Here is a 15,033-nt window from a genome sequence, read left to right as displayed (position 1 = left end):
AGGAACCCAAATGCAGCTGAATGCTTCCCATGTTGCTGCTCGGGAGGGGGCCTCCTTTCTCAAGACAGCTCCAGAAAGGAGGCCCAGGGAGCAGTCCATGCTGGAAGCCCCACCGCGACTGGGGAGGCAGGCAGCGGCAGCACCCGCTAGAGCTCAGCTGGAAGGGAGTCGGAGCCCCATCACAAGCTTCTTCTGATGGGGGTAAAGGATGCACGGCAGGCATCCAAGACCCAGTCCCTAAATGGGCCCTGACCAGAAGCAAAGTAGAGATGGTGGCCAACCCAGCCTTCCGCTCCAAGTCGGCCCCTCTGGAGAAGGCAGGAGGGGGCTCTTTGCAGTATGGGAAGGAAAAGGACTGCTTAGAAGCTTCCTCCAACTGTGTTCCCATCGAGCAGATGAGTAAAATCCTCCTTCTGCCCAAGAGCTGGCTGATCACCTAAGTGATAATGGCAGGGGAGTGGTTGGGGGTTCTACACTGGGAGGAAGGTTGAATCACATAATTGCTACGGTCCTTCTCAACTTTCTGGTGCCATAATTTAATACCAACAAAACCAGACTACGCCCCAGCTCCAGAATTCAGGTGCTCTCCATTCCTAGCCTTGAGCAAAGGTTACTCATCTTCACAGTAACTGAAGTTTTTCAGGGAAAGAAGAGGGATGGCTAAGATTGTGCCTTGTCTATCTGTGATCTCTATGGCCAGGAGTCCCTTCTGCACATCCCACTTAGAAGACAGACAAACAGACAGGCAGATAGGAATAGATATACATACATATACACATACATACACATACACACACACACACACTTGCCTAGGCGCCATCCCTTGAGGTGCTGATCCATCAGGCTTAGATTGGGGCTGGGGGATTTTCATTTTTAAAAGCTTGCCAAGGGTGTAACTCAGGAGGAGAATCACTGAGTAGAGGGAAACTTTGCCTGCAGGTCAACATCTTAACTATACACAGAGGTGTGGATACTGGGCACAATCAGCAACCTTTATCCCCTCCACCTGGACGTAAGAGGCCCCGAGTCATCAGGGAAGAGGGCAGCCACTGTCTCAGGATGTCTGCTGTGCATGTGTCTGGCGGGGTGGAGGACAGGTGAGTGTGCTGCGGTGATGATAGCGTGGTCACGTGATCCCCCCTCCCCTCGCCAGCTCTCCCATCCCACCAGAAGAACTCTATAGAAATCTTCAACCTTCACTCTGAAGGGGAAGTGTGTCAGCAGAGCTGGGGTAGGCATGGGCAATGCTGCCTCCCGTGGTTGTGATTCATCCTCACACCCCATCTCACTGGCCAGAATACGGCCAGAGGTGGGGATGGCAAGGCAGGCTCTCAATGCCCCTCTGCAAGATGCTCTCCATGGCATTTCCCAACAAAGGCTGTCACCATGGCCCATCTGGAAGTCATGTATTCCCACCAGAGCCTCATCTTCTCCTTCAATCCAGAGGTCTTAGCAGGTAAAGGGACCAAATCCAAATATTCAAAAGCAGCAGTTTCATCGCTGAGGGAGCTATCGCCACATGGGAATCCCGGACCTGGAACTGAAAATTGGCCTCAAAGCATTTCAGCTAAGGTTACCCGATCTGGAGAAGAATGGATGGGGCAAGGAGGCTGCATCTGACTTTATCTGCCCCTTTGGGACATCTTAATTCCTGGGTCCTGACTCTGAGATCATAGGGCATGAGGCTGCTCAGATATTCATTAGCATACACGTCCCAGTAGTGGAAAGCCACGCTCTGGGAGCCGCCAGCATTTCGTCAAACCAAAGCCAGGTCATCAGACATCTGCTTCACAGATGAGAAGAGTCTCTGTCACCCACCCCCTAGCTCCTCATGCCATTGTTCTGGCCTTCATGAAAGACCCTAGGAGGAAAGGGGGCAACAGGAACGCAGCTGGGTGGGAGGACCCAGGATCCTTCATGATTTCGCCTGCACAGTACTCTCCCTCCCACTTCAGGTAAGCAGCAGAAGTAGATTTTCTCTTTTCACATCCTGCCACACAGATGCCTGTCTCTTCTGAATCTGTTTGGAACAAAGAGCTTCAAAGTGACAAAGAGCCTCAACCAGGAAACCCGTGTCCTGTCTGCAACTAGCTGTGTGCTACCTTTGTGTGTAATACTTGCTCTTTTTTCAAGGGGGATAAGAATATGGGCTCTCAAGTACTCGAAAGAAATGTGAAATAACCATCCAGAGCAAGGACTTTGTCTTGTCCCTCGGCATGAGACTATACCCGTAACCAGCCATCTCTGGGCAGCTTCTTATCTGTCACCACTGAGGGTGCCACTGGGAAAAATGGGCCCCTACCTCTCCAGCGAAATCCACAGTAGCCCGAGGACACTCACTGTGGGCACGAGTCCCTGAACTCTGAGCAGCCTCTCAGAGGCAAATTGGATCCTTGTGGCTCTGCTCTCCCAGAACTGAGTCCTGAAGGGGTTGCCTGACAGGGAGGGCAGGCTTGTGGGGCTGCCTGCGCTCACGGTCACTGAAACGCCCCTCTCGTGCAGAGAGGGATAGAGGCACGGAAAGAACAGAACTAGGGAGCAGGGGTGAAGGCTCTTCTGGCAGGTGATAAATGGGCTTGGTTAAAAGGGGAGGAGGGAGTCAGGAGAAGTACCCAAAAATAGAGCTGTTGAGGACAGGACACAGAGAGATGTTTCTTAGAAGAGGCCTGAAGAGAAGAGCCTGAAGGATTGCAAGGCCCCTGGAAGCAGACCCACATCCCTCAAAACATCTCCCCTGTGCACAGGCTCCAGCAGTCTGGAAGATGGGGGGTGGGGGGCAGAGGAGGGGATGAGAGGAGCTCTACATTTTGCAGACGTTAGGGGGAAAAAACAACTTCTTACTTTGATCAGGTTAAGTCTGTCATACTGGAAAGAAAAACCACAAAAATTAGGATTAAAAAACAGGGGAAAAGTCAAGGGGCAAAGGTGTGACAGAGCCACAGAGACGGGGTGACTCCGCACACCCAGCATGGGAGGCACGATGCAGGGCCAAGCCAAGGACTTGCCTGGCTCCTGGGCACCGCCCGGCAACCCATCCTAGTTCAGGGGCTGGTGGCAGCAGGAAACGGCCACTGGCTCCCTCTGGTGGCCAAAAGCCATCACTGCAGGGCGGAAGCAGGGTGGTGGCACACACTCAAGGGGTCCTGGGAAGTGGAAATAAGTCTTGATGTCTCTAGTTCCCAGCTCTGGGAGGGCTGCACCTAGCAAGGGTTAGCCTCAGCAGTACAGCGACAGATCCACAGGAGAGGGACCCTGCTCATCACCCAGTCTCTCCCCTACATATCAACACAGGAGGAAAAGGAGGCCCAGAGGAGGGAAGACAGACCTGTGAGTGAGGCCTGGCTCCAGGGAGAAGTGGAAGCACTCTCCGGCCTGCCTGAAAAGAGTATGAGGTCGTCTCCTCTACGAGGGGGATGGGAGACAGGGAACGAGGCGGCCTGGCTGTGACAACAGCTCTAGCTACCAGATCCCTTGCCAGGGATACATTTGGTCAACCTGAGACAGTGCTCCACCGGGGGAGGAGACCGCACCCCCCTCCTCTCTTGGCCTCACCCCTGAAGCTTTCTTCACTCTGCTCCAGGCCCTGACCTGTGTAGAACCTAATTCCTACACTGGCTCTCACGTTCCTTTTCTGAAGTCTGTGTGTCCCACCCACGCATGTCCCAGATGGACCATGGCGGCTACCACTTCCACTCGGGGTGGTAGGGTGCCCCTCCCCACAGAGGTCAGTCCTATTTTACCTGCATTAGACGATGGTGGTTTTAGGGGTGATGGTCATGGCCGGTGAGAGAATGGGGGGGGGTAGGCGGCTATCCAAGGCCAGGGAACTCAGAGAGTATGTCTGCTGGGGACAGGCACTGCCTCACCCAAGCTCTTCAAAGGGAAAGAAAACCCAGACTCCTTCCATCACCTCCCTCTCTGGCTTCTTATGAGAGGAGGCCAAGATTAACTCAACTCATGCTCAACTCTTGGTCCCTTCATAATGCCTCATTTTTGCCTCTCTGAAAGCCCGCTCAGAGTTCCAGCCTGGCTCCGAGCACCTGCTCCCTGAGACATGTCCTGCCTCTGACTTCACGTAACATCCGCAACTAGCACATGGGTCTAAGTCAGGCTGGGTTTGTGGATGATCTGGGCACGTTTCTGATCTTCCTTCCTTAACTGTATGCTGCCTGTGGCCGGAAACCTGTCTTCACACTCATTTCCCAAAGAAAACCTACCATTTAGGAGATTTTAAAAATCTTCAGTACTGGGTACTCACCTCAACCCACCACCTGACAGAGAGGCACTCTAAGTGGTGAGCAACGATCATAAATAAGTATGGCTCTGCTCACTGAGTACCTTGCTGGGCACAGGGGTATGAGGGTGAGGAAGCCCACAGCTTCACCTCAGGATGGAAAAGTGTGCAAAGACTGTGGGCAGAAGCAGAGGGAAGAAGTCACCTGGTGCCCGTGTCCAGCAATACCTGCCCTCTCCCCAGCCAGAGGTGTGAGGGGCTCAGGAGCAGCCGACAGAGGTCATCTCAAAACCCTGTCCCCAGACGCGCCTGCACCTGCCAAGACACCTAACTCACAGAAAGTTCCTGCGGCTCCCTCACTCCGGGCAGAGTGTCTCCTCCCCTGTCCACGGCCCACAAGTCATTTAAAATCCTCAGAGCCAAGGTGTGCTTTTAGCCTGAAGGTCACAGACTGCAGGATTAGCCCTGAAGCCTCTTGTTCTTCCCTCAGGAAAGAGAACAGCTGTTCACCCTCCTCCTCCCCGAAACACTTACAGAGGCTTGAGACTATTATTAAGTCATCCCTCAGCTTTCTCCTCTTCAAGCTACATCCACCCCCTCCTCCTGTGTATTACTTCCTGAGCCCCGCTGTGTGTTCTAAAATACCTATTGCTCACCCTCCGCTCTCTCCAAGTTCTCCTCAGGCCTCTGAAATCCTGGGGTCCCAGGCCAACTCGGGCACAGCCTCCCTGACCTGGTCCCATCTCTGCAGGGCCTGGTGGGGGCTCCTGTCAACGTCCACCAACCTCCAGGTGCTGGCACCATGCCCTCTGCTCACAATCCAGGATCCTAAGAAGACCACGAGCCCTGGGCTGGGCGGTGGGTGGGAGCAGAAGGCGTGCTCAGGCTGAGCGGCTCTCAGCGGGCAGGCAGAGGGAAGGAACAGGCCAGCTGGAGTCCTGAGGTCACTCTACCACACCAGGGAACTCACCTACAGAAACTCGTGACCCTCAATCAATTTGCCCGGGGAATCGGAATCACCCACCAAGGCAGGTACAAGGGGGTATCAGGCCCTGCAGCCCAATCCACTGGGGCCTCCCTTCCCCAAAGAAATGAAACTAAGCCCTGGCAGGACTCTGCTTCTAGATGGCACCATGTAAGGAGGGAAGAGATTCCCAGCCCGAGGCAGTGTTTGGGGAGCAGGCAGGGATACGGGGTGGAAGGGGGTTGGGTCTGTTCTCCGACTTCAGGTGCAGTGGGAATGGTCCCTCAGTGACTTCAAGCCAGCCTGCCAGGGGCAGTGGGGCCGGCCCTTCTGGGAAAGGGACCAAGCAAGACACATGGGCCAAAATGGGCAGGGGCAAGGGAGGGTGCGGTGCACTACAGACAATTCAACACCAGAGGGGAGACCAAGACAGAGACAAAAGATGGCTTACTTTTGAGAGGCGCTTGTGAGACTAAGACCATGCATGCAAAGAAGGTATTTGGGAATAGTGGGGAAGAAGAGGAAGAACAAGAAATCAAAAGACAAGTTCAGGTGGGAAGCCAGCTCCCATGCCTCCCAGGGGTCCCATCCCCTCCCGCTCCCCAGGGCCTGAGTCCGGCAGGGAAGAGCAGTTTTTTGAAGGAGCATCTAGGTAAAGACATCTCCTGCTTCCCAAATGACTGGGGCTGGGAGAAGAAAATCTCTGGGGAACCATAACTAGCCTGGACCCTGGGGCGTGGTTTATGCCTATCCTGAGGCAAAGGCCCCAGTGCTCAGGTGGTGATGCTGACACATGTGGGAGCGATGGAGACGCCTTGTCACCATCCTCTTGGCCAGATGAGTACACAGGGGTTAGTACCGAAGGCAAGGCAGGGTGATGGTCAGGGCAGAGGTTAAAAACAGCATTCTGCAACATTCCCTGAGGACTCTCTTCCTGGCACTAGAGTTGTCCCCAATAATGCGCTCTTCTACCCCAAATTTGAAAAAGGAAGCAGGGCTAAACAGATGACTCCTCCTGATCCCCAGAGCACCCCTCCTCCAAATCTCGAGGTCTGTGACAGATGCTCCCGAGCTCCTAAAGGGAGATAACAGTCATAGTGGAATCATCCTAGTGCCAGGGCCCCCACTGAGTGCTTCGCTGAGAAGGTAAAGTGTAACTAGGGTCTCCCCTTCCTGCCCCACCCACGCCTCACTGAGTAACCACTACCTCTGGGACACTAGGCTAGTCAATCACACCAGGTCCCTGGAGGAGGGGGTTCCCTATCTCACCGTCGCCCCAATGCCAGCCTCCCTGCAGCCAGCTAACAAGGAGGCACACAGTCTCCGGGCGGTCCAGCTCACCTTGGAATTTTTGCCCCCACTCCGGCCGGACTGGGAGGAGCAGCTGCGCTGCACACCCTGCTCCGGTGTGGACGGGGACTTGTCCGACGAGTGATCTGAGCCCTTCTCCACCATGGCGTCTCCGTCCGGGTTCTGTGGGGTTGGCGAGCGAGACCGCTTCCGGAGGATGGGGGAGCAGGCCGGCGTGCTGCGGTTTGAGTTACTGGCAGTGCTGCAGGGGCAGATGGAGAGAGGGAGTGGGGAAAGGGGAGGAGGAGGAAAAACAGGCAGTCAGTGATTGAAGGCCAAAGACGGGTCCCAAGGAGCGAGCTCAGGGAGCCAGGGTTAGGGGCTAGGGGCTAGGGAGAAACGGGCCCAGCTAATGACTTACTGCCCTGTAATACTGCTGCTGGCCAGGAGAGGGCGGTGGTGCCAATGTGAAACGGCAATAGGACAAGGAAGGGGTAAGGAGGGCAATTAGACATTTAGATATTCATCTGTCCATCCATTCATCCGACCATCCGTCCATCCATCCATTCATCCGACCATCCGTCCGTCCATCCATCCAAATACTGTCAGAGCCACTATTATATGTCAAGAACTATCTAAGAAAAACAGAATTTAAGAGCTGAAAGACTCATTAGAGATCATCCAATACTATCAGCTCATTTTATATGTGCTGCAAATCCAGGTTCTACATTTTTTTGGAGATATTTGTCCATAAAAATAACAATAATAATCCTACTTTTCAAAGCATCCACATACATGTTATTTCACTGGGTTCTTAAATCATTCCCCCGAGGTAGCACTGACAAGTACCATAATCCCTATTTTAAAAATGAAGATCAACGTATGGCAAAGAGAAGCTAAGTGTCCTCCGACCACAGACGGCTCAGAAACAAAATTCAGGTCTTCTGACTTGTAACTCACTGGCACCATACTATCTCCTTGTAAGCCATATTGGTTCTTGCTTCCCCTGCCCAGGGCAAAGATGAACACACAAGTTCTCACATTCCATAACCCACCCCCAGATTCATTTCCAAGAGGTACACTTGTACATCGCACAGAACCAAATTCACTTACACCAAGGCTTATAAGCTGTATAAAGACTTACTATTGGATATTTAGCTTGTGTTCTTAAGGGAATAGAAGGAGAAGAGAAGAAGAAAGAGGAGAGGAAAATTAAGTGCAGTTAAGTTCTAATAGGTGTTGGCAAGCGATGGAAAAAGGAAAAGGTCAAGTAGAAAAGAGACAGGAGAAAAGGGAAGGAAAGCTAATGTGAAACTGGAAAGGCAAAGAAGCACAAGGGGAGAGGGCGAAAAGCCGAGGGTCCCTCTCAGCCACTCAGCAGTCAGAGCGCAGGTTCCGGCTTTGGGAACAGCCCGGATCTGAGGCAGTCAGCGCCAGGTCATCCCAGCCTGCCCTAAGCAAGTGGAGTGCAGGGTCAGGAACACTGCCATTTGCGTGAAGATCCAGCTGCAACCTCAGATGTCCCACTGGACCCATTTGCAATGAAAACCATGCCCCTTTCAGCAGAACCTTCCACCTGCGGACCTTCAGCAGAGAGAAAGGGAAAGAAGGCCAAAAGACCAAACCAGGAGGTGCGGGGAGCGGGGCAGAGGGGGGTGAGGGCGGTGCTCTAACTTTTCGAAGGAAACTGATGGAGAGAAGGAAACAAAGGTGACCAGAGGAAAGGAAGACAAAAATGACCAGAGGATGTATGGAGACACATAAGGCCCAATGGTTTGCTTTACCCCAAAACAGAATTTAAATTTAGAAACTCACTTATAATACTAAAAATAACTGTGATTTAGAAAAAGAGGCTCTTCAAGTTCTCACCTTATCCCCAACATCCTTGCCCCCTGACTCTCTAAACTCATTCACTAGTACAAACCCTGGAGAAAGGAAGTTATGTTCCTTTTCCTCAGTTGGAAAAGCAGAGCCTTAGGATGGTGGCAAGCAGATCCTCGGACACGTCCTGGGGGGTAGGGGGGGAGCCTCGGGAAGCTCCTGAAGGGCAGGCTCAGGTGCTCACCTTTCTGAGGTAGCCTTCTTTCTCACCAGCCAATTTCAACCCACAGCCAAGTACTCCAAGGTTTAAACTGTCTTCTGGGATTCCTTTGCTAGAAGAACAGCCAGGAGCTCTACCCCAACCTCAACTAATTTGCTGAGGGAAGTGCTCGAGTGTGGACAACACCTAGCACATGCCCATCTCAGACACGATGAGCCCACAGCTTGGCTCTGGTCTGTCCTCAGATAAGGGACATCTCCACACAGGGTGATTCCAGACTTAGGAATGGAAAAGAGAGCCCTTTATCCTTCCTCAAACTCTGAGTCCCTGCTGATAACTGGCTGTTGAGGAGGGATTCAAGCAAGGGGCGGGCAAAAGATTCTAACCAACTATCCCAAACCACATGAATCTCACTCAGTGATAGAAATGTCCATGGATTTCCTCATCGCCGAGTGGCGCCACAGCAGCCGACCCTACCTATGCCACCCAAGGATACCTAAAATTCTGCTTTCAACACTTACGATACTAAAAATAACTGTCAATAAAAAACTTATATTGTCATTTGCCACTTTAAACTCTGTGCTTAGAAGGCTGCTGATCATCTGATTCTTGAAATCTCCCCTCCTCTCCCTGATGACACACACCTCTCTCTTCTATTCCTCTTCCTGCCTTGGCCACTGGCCCCTCTCTTGCTACTCCGCCAGAAATTTACTCCTTCCCCAAAGGTGAGTCCTCCACCACCCAAGCCACCTCGTGCTTTCTGTGACTTCAACTCCGCCTCAAAGCAGAAGACTCCTCTACCTGCTCCTGGCCCTGATCACATTTTCTAGCTTCAGCCCAACAATCTGCTGCCAAGTGGACATTTCCTACAAACAGATGTCTCAGGAGCACCTCAGATTCAAAACCAAGCTTGCTGTCTTTCCTCCCAAACCTCCTCCCACTACTGCCCATTCTCAATGGCATTATCATTTCCTAGTCTCTCAGGCTACAAAGCCATCTCTTCATCTCACCCCACAAAAAGTGAGTCACTGAATCCCATCAATTCCATTTCTGTAAAGCTCCTTAGCCCATCCTTCCTTTCCATCATCAGGCCCTAGATCAGCTTCTCAATGCCTCTTGCCTAGATTCTTCCAATAGTCTCCATCTCCTTTTCCTCTTCCGTACTTATTCACATCTTTGTCATTAAATCTTTCTAATTACAAGCCTGATATTATCTATCGGCCCCCTACTAACATTCACATAAAGTTCAAAATCCTCAGAATGGAATTCAAAGTTCTCTATTGAAAATAATCTGACACATCTACATTTCAATACTTTCTCCTTATATTCTAATCTTAAAGAGTTCCCCTATTCTAGTCCGACTGCTCTTCCCCCGGGTTTCTTAATGCGCAGTCTCCTTCTCCTGCCTCCTGACTACTTGTGCATGAAGAGTGCTCCTCCATATCTACCTGCTGGAGTCCTGCTCATCCTTTAAGACCCTTCTCAATCTCCACCTTCTCCAAAAAGCTGTTCTAAATCTCTACCACTGAGCTGACTAAAGCATTTAACACACCCGGCCTGGTATTAAAATTAAGAACGACACACTCCTGGGGGCACACACCTTCACACCTCCCACATTGCCCAACATGACACTGTGTAAGTAGTACATGCTCAGTAAATGTCTGCTGAACTGAATCTCATTCTAGTGAAGGTCTTCATATCCATGGCTTTAACAATCCCAGTACCATGACAGCTCCCAAATCCGTACCTCAAATCTGTTAATATTAATAAAAATAGCTAAAGGCTTATGAATGTTTATGAGTTACCGGCACGGGGCCAAGCATTTATTAAGCATTATCTCATTTAATCTTCCCAACCAACCTATGAAGTATTAATGGACATTATTATTAGTCTTATTTTTCAGGTGAAATTGAATTATTGACAGATTAATTCGCCCAAAGTCACACAGCTGGGTAAGTGGCAGGGCAGGATTTGAAATGTAGGTGTATCTGATTGAGAGCTTCTTCTCAGAACCAAGCATTCAATAATGTTTGTTTACTGGGTGAATAGATGGAAAGGTGGAGGAATATAAGGATGGCTGGGTAGCTAGATGGATGGAAAGAAAGAAGGAATCAATTTCCTGACTCCAGTCTTCAAGCCATTCTCTTATTTTGCCAGCAATATGAACTTTCTAAAAAGTAAACTTGCCATTTTTGACCATTCTCTTGCCTGGTTAAAGCCCTCTATGGTTTCCTGTCCCCTTAGAATAAAGTCTGAACCCCAAACCATGGCACATAAGTTCTGACTTCTTACCCATTATCTTACTCCAAACTCCCTCTGAAGGCCCCCTCTTTGGCTCCTCCTCCCAGCACACCCTCCGCCTCAGCCATCAGGGCCTGTTTACAGACCCTCGAGCCATGCTCTCTCACTCCCCCACATCTCATCAGTCTTTCTTGCTCTGAAATGCCATTCCCCCCACCAGTCACTCAACCGACACTTACACTTCAAGATTAAGCTCAAGTACCCCCCTTCCCCCACCCCACGCTCCCCCACCACTCCAATCCTTCACTACACAGGAAGAGATGTTTGGACCTATAGTTCTAACTTGGCAAAATCGCTACTAGACTCACTCGATTCCTAAAACTCTTTTAATGGGCACCCCATTATCCTATAGATTTAGATGTCCTGCTGAGCAAATAAAACCAACTCCTATGTATCTCATAACCTATACTGTTGTGTCTTTCAAACAAACTCTATGATGTGTCATTAATCTGGTCCTGTCACCATTATTAATAATAGCTCATTGCATTATATTTCAGATCTTGGAATTTTAAAGCTAAAAATGGCCTTAGATTTGCTATAGAAAGGGAAGGAAGACTGGTAGTGGAGGGGCTATTAGACCCCCTTCCAGAGTTGAGAAGTAATGCATCCAACTCGTAACTTCACATATAAGAACCCTGAGAAATAGGGAGGTTAAGTGACTGGCCAAGGTGATATGACTTCACATCTGATCTTCTGTTCCACATTTACTGAGCACCTGGCATAGTGCTAGGCACTCGCCTTCACACTGGTGAGTAAGAAAGGATCCTTGTGTTTGGGACACTGTGGTCAGGAAGAGCTGGACATGCATTCCTCTCATTTTATTATAAAGCAGTGAGTGGCGTGAAAGGAGAGAGCGAAGGAATCTTAGCCAGGCTTGAGAGAGCAAGACAGGCTTCCTTGAGGAGATGGCACTTGAGACTTGAGTTGGGTTCTGAAAAATGTATTAGAATTAGCCAGAAAGGGCATGGTAGCAGGTGGGAAGAGAATGTTCCCGAAAAAAACAAAACAAAGAAAAATCCAGTATGAACAAAGGTGTTAAGGCCTAAAACAGCATGGAATACACACAGCATTACAAGAAATTACATGTTATTGAAGCATAACATAATTAAGCTGATGCTTAAGAGATTCCGTCGTCATCAACTCTCCTCAATAACAGGTCCACTAAGACCCCCACCAGCCATCTTTAACCAATTGCAGGGGGGCCCAGAGGTCATTCACTCATTTCCCATCTCTCCTATTTTTAAGAATTCCAGTAAAGACTATTTCACTCTTCTCCTGGTTACATTGCTAACAAACAGTGCTTCCCTAAGTCTGGCCACAATACCTCACGCTACAGTTTGATCCTACTTCCTACAGTTAGATCTAGCTGAAGTCCTTGAGAAACAGGGATACAGAAAGAGGACAAAGGCTCTTTGGGCTCTCTGCAGTGTCTCTCTTTGTAGCATCTCCCACCCACACTGGAGACACGGGAACCACTACATTATTTTGCTTGGCCTGTTTTTCCCATCCTCATACCTGGTGTAGTCCTGCGGGCACTGGTAGATTTTGTCAGCAAACTAGATCCCTCATCAGCCACCCAAACATTTTTTAGAACGCTGAGCAGAGCAGAATAGTTAGCTGGTATTCCAGCATTCCTCATTTGAGTTAACTTGCTGGCCTTCAGAGAAATCAATAATTTCTGCCCTAGAGATTGCAAAATATGTACTGTCACCATGCACCCCTGTGCCTCCACCCACTCAGATTGACACAGCTCCTTTCCCTCTCTCTTGCCACAGTGGGCTCATTGCCAATCACATTTCCACCCCTCCTCCCCCAACCTGGACGCTTCCTGTCCACGTTATTGTCTCCTCTAAGCCCAGCCCTGCCACGACCTGGACGATCAAATGTGCAGCTGTATCGTTTCAGTGCCAGGATGCCGGTAACATTGTTAAGACTGTCTCATACATTCTAGGACACCCGAACCTAAAGGAAGAGCGTTTAATTAGAAATTCAGAAAGCCCATTTCAAATGATGCACTTGTTTACTGAGGGCCTGCTTGGGCCCCACAGGGTCAGGATTAATCTTCCAGTCTGTGGTGTCAGCAGGCTCAGGGTTGAATCCCAGCTCTGCCACTCGCTATGTGACCCCGGCCTCTAAGTCTCATTTTATCATCGGACAAATGAGAGACGCTAATACCTATCTCACAGGACTGTTGTGTTAGATGAAATAACAGAAGTAAAATACGTAGTGCAGTGCCTGATACATAATAAATGCTATTCCCTGCTATTATTATTAAGAAGGTTTTTGTTCCCCTCTGTAAAATGTGGAATAAATATCCCTGCCCTCTTTCTCAGAGGGCTATATGGACATGCTTTAAATGCTCCCAAGCACTACTTTCTACAGTGGGGACCAGATCCACCCCACCTGGTGGGGTGCCTTCAAGTGCAGAATCCCAGCCCCACCCCCACTCAGTAAATGAAAATTTCCAGCAGACAGTCTAACGAATCTGCATTTTAAACAAGCACCATAGCTGATTCTGATGCACTCTAAAATTTGAGAACCACTGCTCCCAAGGACTATCTTATAAGTATCAAGGGATAAGTGACATATCTGCCCCAGATAACAGAAACCTGCTTACAACTTTCTGAGTGTATCAGCTGTTCACTGTCTACCTGGCGGGTGGACTCGCTGAGACAGTAAATCAGCGAGCTTGTCATAAGAACCGCCAATGCAGAAGAAGTGGGAGTCACGTTGACGGGGAGTGGGCATGAGGATGTGGTTCTCAAGGTAAGGCTACGGCTCAGCACCCAAGAGGACAATGTTGTCTTCTTTAGGTATAGGTTCCCAACAAATATCATTAGAGCCCAAGCCCACAGCCATATTACAAGCACCTCATCCCTCCTTGCCTTTAGTAGCATCTGGTTAAAACGGATTCTGATATCTAGTGGTGCCTAATTCCTAACAGACAATTATTCTGTTATCCAGCTACATACCTCCCATCCCTGTGCCAATTCTGAAGTTTCGTCAATAATCCTCCTCAGTTCTTTAAAATAGCACTGCAAATATCCATGCAAATGAGCCAGCTCCACTGTGAATTTTCCCATAGCACATGCTCAAGTGTCTGAGAGAGAAGACCACAGGTGTATTTGCATATCATTTGCATGAAATTTACATGCTGCCTGCAAATGCCTCTATTAGGTCTGTCCACCTAAACTGGTTCCAAAGTCAGAGTTTACTGGGACTCCCTGAAGATGGTTGGGTTTCAATTCCTCTACGTATTCCTGCTTGTCACTTAACAGTGTCTCTGTACCCTCAAAACCACAGCACGGTACCTAGGAAGGGCAGACCCAACCAGAACTTTGGGGGCAGGGCGGGGGGGAGGGTGCCAAATCACAAATCCCAGCAGGGCCCCAAATTCCCCTTGGACCTTCCTTAGAGAGCAAAATACCAAGTCACTTGGAAAAAAATCTTCCCAGGCTTGCCTCACTCCTTATCATAACGTCTGGAGCTCCTGGTCTTGGCTCCCTTTATCCATGAAAATAAAACTACAGTCTCAGGTCCCCACGGGATGACCGGTGCAGAGAAAGAGAAGGAAGGGCTCATGCACTTCAGTCCTCTCACTGTTATGTGAGAAGCACAGGCCCAAAGAAATGACACGACTGTCCACCATGGGGTTAACAAACAGCTGGACACCTCACCACCCAGACCCATGGTGCTCAACAGTGCAAGTCTCAGCGGCTTTTTCACCCACACTTCTTAGGACCCTGGAAAGGGGTGAAGGTTTGAAAGGATGAGAAATGTACCCTTGTTTGCCCCTAAGAGGAGCTCCCCGTGACCATGTAAGGAACCCCCTCTCTGTGGGCCTATCACTTGGAATCTAAACCTGGCAACAACTCTGCCATGGAGTCCAGTTCCTTCTCTAAGGGAGAAAGCCAACTGTGCCTTTTGTGTCACACTGTGGTTTCCTGGTTGAAGAAAGGGGCCAGACAGCTTCTAGGAGAGATGCCTTTTTGTTATGGTGGTTGTTTTTAATGGCGTAAAGGTTCTCTTCCCAACTTGTGCTACAGCTGAGTCACAGCCTGGTCCCAGCACGCCACACTTGTCCTGGATATAGCAGCATGTTGCATTTCAGCAAGGGGCCGGACAGGAGAGGGCTCCCGGGATAATGCCTTTCTTTCCTATCACAGTTCGTACAATGCCAACCGCACAGCCTGACACAGAATG

The 15,033-nt window shown here is 49.9% G+C and overlaps 1 protein-coding gene across 13 annotated transcripts in view; it reads right to left on the bottom strand.

Annotated features, from left to right (window-relative positions):
* GRAMD1B (GRAM domain containing 1B) overlaps positions 1-15,033 on the bottom strand; it is a 229,257-nt gene that overhangs the window by 35,706 nt on the left and 178,518 nt on the right. For all 13 annotated transcript variants that reach the window (XM_087433833.1, XM_087433838.1, XM_087433837.1 and 10 more), the window contains one exon: positions 6,540-6,750. In XM_087433833.1, the coding sequence (XP_087289959.1) occupies positions 6,540-6,750 (211 nt within the window). The remainder of the gene's footprint in view (positions 1-6,539; positions 6,751-15,033) is intronic.

This window comes from Ceratotherium simum, chromosome 7 (genome assembly GCF_057802395.1).
Source record: "Ceratotherium simum simum isolate JZ-2026a chromosome 7, ASM5780239v1, whole genome shotgun sequence".
In the NCBI taxonomy this organism is placed as follows: Eukaryota; Metazoa; Chordata; class Mammalia; order Perissodactyla; family Rhinocerotidae; genus Ceratotherium; species Ceratotherium simum.
Note: the sequence above shows the minus strand (reverse complement) of the source record. Positions and strands in the feature narration are given on the sequence as shown.